Source organism: Pezoporus occidentalis, unplaced genomic scaffold (genome assembly GCF_034315485.1).
Source record: "Pezoporus occidentalis ecotype Australia unplaced genomic scaffold, CSIRO_AGI_Poc_V1 ctg229, whole genome shotgun sequence".
Classification (NCBI taxonomy): domain Eukaryota; kingdom Metazoa; phylum Chordata; class Aves; order Psittaciformes; family Psittacidae; genus Pezoporus; species Pezoporus occidentalis.
Genome location: NW_026914169.1, coordinates 338,986 through 348,153, shown reverse-complemented (window position 1 = coordinate 348,153; position 9,168 = coordinate 338,986). Strand labels below are relative to the sequence as shown.

The following is a 9,168-nucleotide window of genomic DNA, read 5'->3' as shown; positions in this document are numbered from 1 at the left end:
TAGCACGCGGTTTGCTGCTGTGCCCATCATCCGTCCCAGCGCGAGGGCAAGCGCTTTGTCCCGCGCCCCGGGAGGGCTGTGTCTGGCGGAGGGACGCCGGTGGGTTCATTCCCGGCCGGGAAGGCTCCGTCTCCAACCGGGAATGGTCCGTTCCCAGACAGAAAAGTCCGTCCCCGGTGGGGATGGTCCATCGCCGCTTCCCCCCCGCTCTCTGTCCCCCTCACCACTCCCCCCCCCCCCCCCGCCCGCGGTTGGCTGTGCTCCCGGAATGGACGGACAAGGTGCGCTGGAAGCGCTAGCGAGGGTCGGCGCCCCTCGCTCTGTGCTCCCCGGGCAGAGCTGCGGGGCCCAGCGAGGGGCCACACAGGGCGTGATTTCGAGACCTGAGCCCTGCGGCAGCCGCGACGCCTTTTCTTCCGTGCCCCCCCTCCCCTCCGCCCCCCGTGCCTGACGTCCTGAGCTGCGAGAACACAATGGGGATCTGAGGCTGAGGAAACGGTCGCCGCTTCCTCCGCGCAGCCCTGCCCTGGCTCCGTTAGCCCCGCACAGCCAGGACACCATGGGCTTGTCTGCGGAGGACGAGCGCGCTGCGAGCCCCAGAGGTAACGGGAGGATGCGGCCAGCCCCGGGGCGGCGGTGGGCAGGGAGGGATGGCTTGCAGCACAATTCGGGGTCTCCCCTGCCCTCTGCCTCAACACCCCATGGACCTTTTCCCTGTGCCGGGGCTGGTCCTTGTGCTCTTGGTGAGGGTGAAGCCTGGCTGTTTCCTGATGGTGATAACTGCGCCCAAAGCAGCGCTGCTCATCACATATGGCTTGTCCTCAAAGCCACCAGCCTCCTCTGAAGCCTCTAGTGCCAGTGCAGGCAGGCTCACAGCAGAGCAGAGCCTGATGGTGATATCCCCACAGGCTGCAGGGAGGTGCTGGGGATAGGGCAAGATGAAACAAATCTGCAGCTGGGGCTGGCGTGTGATAGCTGCACTGGTTCTCAGCTCTGCTCTGCTCTGGACAGAGGTCCTTTTCATGGCTTTGGACCCTGTGCCAAGGGGGACACTGCAGCCCCCCACCTCCTCGCCTCGGCTTGGCTTTCCCTCATGCAAGAGCTGCCATCGCGCCACCCCTCTTGCTGACTCACTGCCAAAGCCTCAGTCCTGCCATGGGCTTCCTGGTGGCATCACCCCTCCTCAGACAGCCCAGCACTGCGCCGGGATGGTGGTGGGGTCCTGTGCTGGGCCTGGGGGACAGCGCAAGCTGTGGGGGTGGGTGGCAGCCCCTCAGCACAGCCACTGTGACAACTTCAGCCCGTGGTGGTGTCTCAGGGGCCCTCGCAGGTGAACCCACTTGCAGTCTTTGTTTCACACATCTGGGTGTGCTTGGAAGTCTGATGGCAGCTTCCCGCCAAGGGGCCCTTCCTGCCCTGCCAGGAGAGGCTTCACTGTGCTTCTTAACCCCTGGCTTCATCCCCAGATCAGGAGTGGCCGGAAGCAGAGAAGGCCGAGAAGTTGGCGAGAGGAGCTGCTCTGAAATGGGCTTCAGGGGTGTTCTACCGCCCCGAGAAACTGGAGGGGCTGGGGCAGTACCGGAGCCGAGAGACACAGAGGAACAGCTCCATCCAGTCCCGGCTGAAGGTGGGTGTTCAGCACAGCCCACCCCAGGGACACCCACAGCCTCCCCAAGCAGAGACCCCAGACAGCATTTCCCCTTGTGCATTGAATCATCTCTGTATCCACTTCTGTCAAGATCTTGTCCTAAAACGAGTCTCCCGTGTCTCTACCCCTCCTTAAAGCAAACCACCAAGGGTGGTCAGCACATCGTACCATTCCATCCCAGCACCAAGGTTCCTGTTCACCATGGCCAGGAGGAGGCAAAGAGCTAGAGTATACCCCTGCCTGCAGATTCCCACAGGAGAAGCACCATTTCCACACAACCATAAGGGCTCCCCATGCTCCCTGCTCAGGGCAACTCTTTTTGCATAACCCAAGGAATAATTAACCTCAGACCTTAAGAAGGTCTGAGCACCCCGACCTTCTCCTGATGATTTTGGAGATAGTTTGTCCTACCTGGAATGTGGGTGCATTGTCCAGGAGGTGACACATTTTAAGCAATGTGGCCTCAGAAACACCTTGCTTCTGGTGATGCTGGGTTAAGCGCTTACTGGCACCAGGAGCTGGGAGTTAAATGAGTAGACAGGGCACGGAGATGTGCCAGCTGGAAAAGATGGGAGGAGGGTTTGTATTGCCATTGAGGTGCTTCATGCCATTAATATGCCCCCTTTACGGGGGCACATGGGGATCCTGTGGCCTGTTAGTGTTCTGCAGAAGCAAAGTAGTCTTTTAAAACTGAAAAACATCTGGTTACAGCTCACCCTGCTGCCTTGGTTACTCAAAGTGATGCCTGTCTCCCAGCTGTGCATGAGTCATTCCTCCTGCTGGAGGTGGGTGGGATGGGGTCATCGCAGAAGGGTTTGGGATGTAATGGTGTGATGGCAGAGGCAGGTGTGGCCCTGTGAGACTGCGAAACTGGATGCAAAAAGGACCTTGTAGGGATGGGGCACATGATGTGCGAGTCCTCCAGCCTTTGAGAGCTGCTCCACTGCCACTTCGTCCTCTTCTGCTCCCCAGTCCACTGTCCAGTCCTACCTGGAGGGGGTAAGTGCAGGGCTGGAGCAGCTGCGGTCAGCAGCCCAAGAGGTGCAGAGCTTGTGCCAGGACCTGGGGGCTGCACGATGGGCCCTGCTCAACACTGCAGACCGCTTCCAGGGCCTCCAGCAGATGCGGGCGCTGATGGCAGAGCACGTGCAGTTGGCCTCGGTGGTCCAGGTGCTGCCTCAGCTCTTCTCAGGTAAGACACTGGCCTGGTCCTCATGGCTTTGGGCTGAAAGGCACTGGGGAGAGCTTCAGTCCAGCCCTGAGCTGGTGGCAAAGCTGGAGCAGGTTGCTTGGGCTTTGCTGGTTGGGTTTGGAAAGTCTCTGTGGATGGAGATGCCACTGCATCCCCAGGGCTTGCTCCAGCATGGTGTTCCCAAAGTCCTGGATTTCAGGCCCTTCCCCTCACCATCTCCCTGTTACCCTGCACCCATGACCCTTGTGGCCACCCCTTGCACTCTCTGCACTCAGTCCTGGCATTTCTCCTCCCTTTCCCACAGTCCAAGAGGTTTTCTCCCATACACTGCAGCTGCTCCATGGGCAGCAGCTTCTGGAGGCCCACGCAGAGCTCATGATGATGGAGCACCTCCGGGATGACATCCTCTCCCAGCTGCACCTCCGCGGATTCTCAAGTGCCCAGACAACTGTACTGTCCTACTTCAGTGGCCTCCAGGAGCTCAATGAGACCCTGGCCAAGCAGCTGTGGGACATCGTGGGCAGCAGCCTGCATCTGGTGCATGAGGACCCAGTTCTCTTTGTCAGCGCTATAAGGATCATTGAGCGGGAGGAGAAAATAGATGATACTCTGCTCCTGGAGGCCACCTTCCTGCCCCCTGGCCGTCCAAAGGGCTGGAGGCAGAAGTTCTACCACGTTCTCCAGGAGACCATCACAGGATCTCACTTTCAAGCCCCCCGCATGGACATGGAGGGGTCAGGGCTGGCCAGGCACTTGGCAGCACTGCAGAAAGGCATTGTGTCTGAGCTGCGTGTGGTGAAGGAGCTGATGGTCCAGTGTGTCCCATCTCACTACAAGATCCTCAGTGTCTGCACTGCCACCTTCCACCAGGCCCTCAGCAGCCACCTCCAGGACATCCTCCGGGAGGACCTGGACAAACAGGCACTCTTCCTCCTCCTGGAGTGGGCGCTTTGTGTGTACAACAGGTCAGCACTGACCCAGCAGGGGTGGTTGTGGAGAGCCGGGCTGTCCACCAGCACATGTGTGGGTTGGGAGAGTGGCTCTGGCTGCTTGGGGATCATAGTGGGTAGAGGTGGGAACTCCTGAAAAACATAGGTCTTCCCAGCCCTGTCCTACCTCTGCCCTCCAGCCCAGAGATGATGGGTCACCCCGACCTTCTCCCAGAAGTGGATGTTTCTGCTCTGGGTCCCTTGATGTCCCCTGAGCTCACGGATCAGACAGAGAGGAAATACGTGATGAAAGTCAAGGTGAGTGAGCTGGACGGTCAATAGGTATGAGGACCCAGTGGCCACCACTGAGCCAGCATCTGCTCTAACAGCAGCAGAAAACTGTGAGCCTGTGGGACAAGGCCCAGAACTTGCTGCTGAGCTGTGTTGGGTCTCAGAGGGAGTCAGTACCTGACTTGGGCTGACAGTGGTAGGCACCCATCCCACAGGCCAGTGTGCTCGAGTGGATGCAGAGGACCCTGGAGGTGGAGTTCAAGGAATGGTTCAGGGAAGAGGAACCTGAGACGGACCATCAGGGCTTCTTCCAGTCAGCCCTGCCCATCATTGTCATGCAGGTGGGTCCGCAGCACTGTGGGTGCAGGACCATGATGAGAGCCGCCAGGAAGGGGGTCATGGCCTGCAGCCTCTCACTGACTCTGCTTGCTTCTCCCTCTCCAGATGCTGAAAGAGAATATCCAGGTAGCCTCCTTGATTACTGAATCTCTGCAGCAGAAGGTCTACAACATGGCCTTAGAGGAGCTTGAGGCATTTCTAGGCCGGTCAGTGGAGTCACTCACACCCCTGCCCATCCTCACAAACCTGGGGTGCCATGTCCAAGCATCATAGGCTGATGGAGATCTGCTGCAGAGCACCCAGTGCTCATCCAGGTCACAGAAGGCTCAGCAGCCTGCCTACACATGGAACAACTGTCCCAGCCCTCATGGGGCATCAACTCTCTGGGCTTGCTGCCCCCGGGGCTTCTCTGGTAGCACCAGTCTCCTCTTCCAAGGGGGTCCAGTTTCCCACCCTGCCCAGTAACCTGTCACTCTCCAACCTGGTGGCTGGAGCTGGAAAGAGCTATGTAAGCTGGGGGGGTTGTGGACGTCCACATGCCCCCAGGAGCACCCCGACTCCAGGTCTTTGTGGCGAGACATCCAGAGCTCTGCCAATCCATGTTTGACTCACTGTGTTGCAGGCTGCGGGAAGCCATAGTGCAGTGTGGGAAGGAGCACCAGAAGGACCGTTCCATACCCAAATACTACATGTCCTACCTACTAGCCACACTCAACAACAACCTGGCTCTCAGGTAACGTGCTCCAGCACCTTGTAGCTCTTATAGTGATCCCACCACGCAAAAGGAAGCTGTATCCTCCCTTCTGCTCTCTCTCCCAGTTCCTCTGTCTCCTCCCTGCACCCCAACACTGCCTCCAGAGAAGTCCCCTTGTCCCTCCGTGCTGCTTTTGACAGGACGCAGAAGAAGGCCTGCCAGCTGCTGCTGGAGGAGCTGCTCCTGGACCTGCAGGTACATTTGTCCACAGCCACAGAGGCTGGCAGGGCTGCAACAAACCAGTCCCCAGCAAGAATAGCCCTACAGCTACAACCCCGGGTGGGGTTCATTCCTGCCAAGTGTCCCCACCACTACCCCCTGCCCTGCTATCATCCTGCGGACATCTCCACCATCTGTCTCCCAGACCTTGATAACCACACACAGCTCACCCATGTGTCACCAGACACGCTGGGGCAAATGTCTCCAGGCCCCCAAATCACGTTCCAACAGAGACTAGGAGCCACAGCCCCTCCGGCTGCCCAGCGCTCCTTTTGATGTCTATTCCATGGCAGAAAACCAACAGGAGAGAGGCGATGTCATGCAGAGGATACGAGCCCATATGCTGCCTGAGTCATTTCCTGCCAGCGTAATCACATTTAGCTTTCCTGGACTGAAAATCTGGAATAATGAATGGCATTGCTATTTAGGGCTCGAATGCCATGAAAACAAAGGAGCAGCTAAGGGGTGAAATGCTCGCAGGCAGAGTAGAGACTGCTCTGGCCCCAGCAGACACAGAGGAAATGTCTGCCTGCAGGCAGGAGGACAGGCAAGGACAGTGGTGCAGGAGTAGGAGGAGATCAAAGCCCTCGGCCATAAACATGTTATGTGTACACAAGGGAAGTGGAGTGGGGATTAAGAAGAAAATCACAGCAGGTCAGGCCAAAAGCTCCAAAAGGAGTAGCTTGCAGCCCAGACATTGGGTGCTGCTCACGATGGGGCATTGGGACCTAGATAAAGCCCTAACCAGCGGCTGTCTGGGTGTGAGAGAGGGGAAGACCCTGTATGTTTCCATTATTTCCTAATCTGGAGCACTCTTCTAGTTTGATGGTGACTTTTGGCTGGCAGCTGGGGCTGGGGGGACACTGCAGACAGAGCAGGCAGCAATGGTGGGATGTCAAGGTGCCCTGTGGCTGTGAGGGTGAGTGGAAGCAGAGCACCACAGGCTGCTCCTCTGCTTCTTCCAGCCCCTCTGCCTGCAGCTGCATTCCCGCAAGTGGCTCTTGGGGTCTCAGCTTGTCAGCAGCATGTGTGAAGTGATCGACAAGTATGCAAAGGACTTCTCCCATGTCAGGAGACCCATCTTCATGGTACAGTTGCTGCGGGGTGTCTTTCAAATGGCTTTTGTCTGTAAGGTGAGGAGGGTGGGTGGCTGGGTGCCACACTGGAGTGCAGGATCCCCAGAGGATGCAGTCACTGCTGGGTTCGCTGGAGAGCCTGTATCCTCTGGAGCAGCCTGGAGGGCACTGCCATGCAGAGGTCCTCAGGGTTTCCCCCAAATTCAGCTCCTTTCTCTGTCCCTCCAGCCAGGGGGCTTCCTAGCAGGTTGTCCTCACGGCTTGGTGTTGTATGCAATCCGTTTTCCTCTGCCTTTCCCTGGGCCATTGGGATTGATGCCCAGTTGGTGCCCAGTGCTAACAGCTCTCCCTGCCCAGCTCCTGCTGATGGAGACCGAGCTGCTGGTGGCCAGCCAGTACCTGCGGGCGCTCATGCAGAAGAAGGTGGTGTGCAAAAGTGAGGAGGAGCGGGGCCAGCTCTGTGCCCGCCTGCTGCTGGATGCCATGCAGCTCCGCGAGCTCTTCTGCGGGCTGGTGAGAGGTGCTGTGGTGTGCTGGGGAGCTGGGGCTGGCCACACAATGAGGTCGGTGCAGGGAGCTCACAGCTCCACTCCATCACCCTCCTGCTGCCCTCTAGGATGGAGTTGGGTACATCAGCCCATGAACAAGATATGGCTATTACACTTGGGCAGTTGGGAGGCCAGGACGGGAGGAACTGGCTGGATCAGGGACTCGGGGGACCATCCACCTTGTCCAGTGGTGGTCACTGAGGCTGCGCAGTGGGACATGCTGAATGGGGAGGTGGAAGGGGCAGGTCCCCATGTGGGTACTGAGGACTGGGCTGCATCTCACGGCCACTGTGGTGGTGTCGTGGTCCCACATGTGGCTGCTCTCCCTCCCAGGGTCTGGACCAGAATCAGCAGAGCCTGGAGGCCGTCTTTGCCCTGCAGGAGCTTATCTGCCTCAAAGACCCAGCACTGCTCAGCCTGGAGGTGCTGGGCTTCATCACCAAGTACCCTGATGTCAGGTAAAAGTCCAGCTCTGGCCTCCTGTGAGAAGGGGAAGGTGTGAGTCTGCCCACGGCAGGTGCTTGGGATGGACCCTGAGAGGTTACGCTGCAGAGCAGGCCCCAACCTGAGCTTTTTCCCCTTGTTCCTGAGGTTTCCCTTTCCCATGCTCCAGATTTGAGGGGTTCTTGCAAAGTCCCATGGGCAAAGATGTAAAGGAAAAAGCAGTTCTGCCTGTGGCACTCACCTACCTGTATTTGGTGGCCAAATCAAGTGTGAGCAATCACAAACCACCAAATTGGAAATGTCAGAATCAGCTGAAACCCATGAAATGGCAAAACCAAATCTATAAGGTTTGTGGGGTTATTTTCAAGTAAACTTTAAAGTTTGTCTGGTGCAAGGCACCAACTCTCCACTGGGCTCAGCTCAGCTTCTCTGGATCATGGGTGGTTTGTGGGACACTGTGGACCGTGCCACGAGACAGCAGCACCCGACTCACCTCTTGCTCTCTCGCAGCGATGAGCACATCTCCACCTTGCTGGATATCCGGGGTGATGTCTCCAAGGAGGTGCGGCACATGGTGCTGGACATGATGGCGCAGCATCCCCAGGTCGTGCCAGAGAGCTACCGGCCCATCTTCAGCACCATCCTGGTCCCCATGCAGGAGCTGCCCTTCTGCCTTCGCAAGGGCAAGTGTGCCTGACACTGTGCCCACAGCCTGCTCCCACTGCCCCACAGGCATACGGACTGTGCAGGACACTGCTAAGACTGCATGAGGGGAGAGTGGAGATGCCATATGGCATCCCCTACACAGCACCTTGCCCTGTGTTGGAGATAGTGTGGATATGTGCCATCCTCCTCTGCCTTGCTGGGCTGATTGTTCCCTGCTGCAAGCACCAGTCCCAGGAGATCCGGGTCAGGAGAAAACCAGCCTGTAGCTGCTGTGCTGAACTGCTGAGGCAGGAGTTCAGGGTTGGCCTATTGCCTGCAGGAAAGAGAGGAGACACGGAGCACAGGACAGGAGTCTGCAGCTGGGGTTAGTCCACGTCTCCGTGGGGCTAGAGGTATTTGGGTTTCCCCAACTCTCTGAGCCAGCACATCCCACCATGGAGTCTGTTACCACCTCAGCTCTGAGGCAGGCTGGAGGCTTGCTAGACCCAAGCTTGCAGGAGGGTTTTAGCCATGGGATGACTTGATCTGTTTTGGCTCAAACCAGAAGTCTGCTGTTGCTGCTCCACCAGGCTGGGCCCTGCATGGACAGTGGAGAGCAGCTTAGCCAGCTCATTGTGGCTCACAGATGCAGAGGAGAAGGGCACAGGGGGCTCTCAGCACCTGGGGTAGTGCTGTCAACCCTGTCCCTTCTGGTGTGAAGGGACAGCTCTGAGTTCCTCTGACCTGCCCAGCTCCTGGCCTGGCTCTTTTGCCAACATTCAGGACAGGACTTGAGTCCAAGACTGTTGTGTTCAGCATCCCCCTGTCACAAGCTTCCTCCATGATGGGCAGCACTGCCCTGGGCACTGGCTCTTCCTCCATCTTCCACTGCTGTCCAGCCATCAGTTATGTCCTCCCCAGGTGCCATGTGGAGATCAGGAGCGAAGCCTTGTCTCTCTTCCTGCATCCTGCCCCTGCAGCACCCTGTAGGACCTCCACATTTCCTGCCTTGTGGCGGGCCAGATCCTGCTCTCCTTGCATGGCACCACTGCCAGAAATAAAGGCCTGAGCTCAGCAATCACT

General features: G+C 58.1%; 1 protein-coding gene across 7 annotated transcripts; it reads left to right on the top strand.

The window, feature by feature from the left end:
- The first annotated feature begins 13 nt into the window (after positions 1 to 13).
- EXOC3L1 (exocyst complex component 3 like 1) lies at positions 14 to 9,166 on the top strand. 7 transcript variants are annotated; one of them, XM_062621194.1, is made up of 13 exons: positions 14 to 185; positions 1,467 to 1,627; positions 2,621 to 2,840; positions 3,145 to 3,805; positions 3,970 to 4,087; positions 4,276 to 4,401; positions 4,505 to 4,605; positions 5,022 to 5,132; positions 5,219 to 5,348; positions 6,338 to 6,460; positions 6,806 to 6,961; positions 7,330 to 7,454; positions 7,951 to 9,166. In XM_062621194.1, the coding sequence occupies exons 1-13, from the start codon at positions 143 to 145 to the stop codon at positions 8,135 to 8,137; spliced, it is 2,262 nt and encodes a 753-aa protein (XP_062477178.1). In that variant the 5' UTR covers positions 14 to 142; the 3' UTR covers positions 8,138 to 9,166. The 7 variants fall into 7 exon arrangements, with proteins under 7 accessions (XP_062477178.1, XP_062477183.1, XP_062477177.1 ...); XM_062621193.1 differs by lacking the exon at positions 14 to 185 and adding an exon at positions 363 to 602; XM_062621199.1 differs by lacking the exon at positions 2,621 to 2,840 and having other exon boundaries at positions 54 to 185.
- Positions 9,167 to 9,168: the final 2 nt, after the last annotated feature.

Excerpts from the sequence above, each read along its gene's own strand:
- EXOC3L1 (XM_062621194.1), top strand. The coding sequence starts at position 143 with ATGGTCCGTTCCCAGACAGAAAAGTCCGTCCCCGGTGGGGATG. Across the intron at positions 4,402-4,504 it reads TGCCCATCATTGTCATGCAG|ATGCTGAAAGAGAATATCCA; the intron begins GTGGGTCCGCAG and ends CTCCCTCTCCAG. Across the intron at positions 6,461-6,805 it reads TCAGGAGACCCATCTTCATG|CTCCTGCTGATGGAGACCGA; the intron begins GTACAGTTGCTG and ends CTCCCTGCCCAG.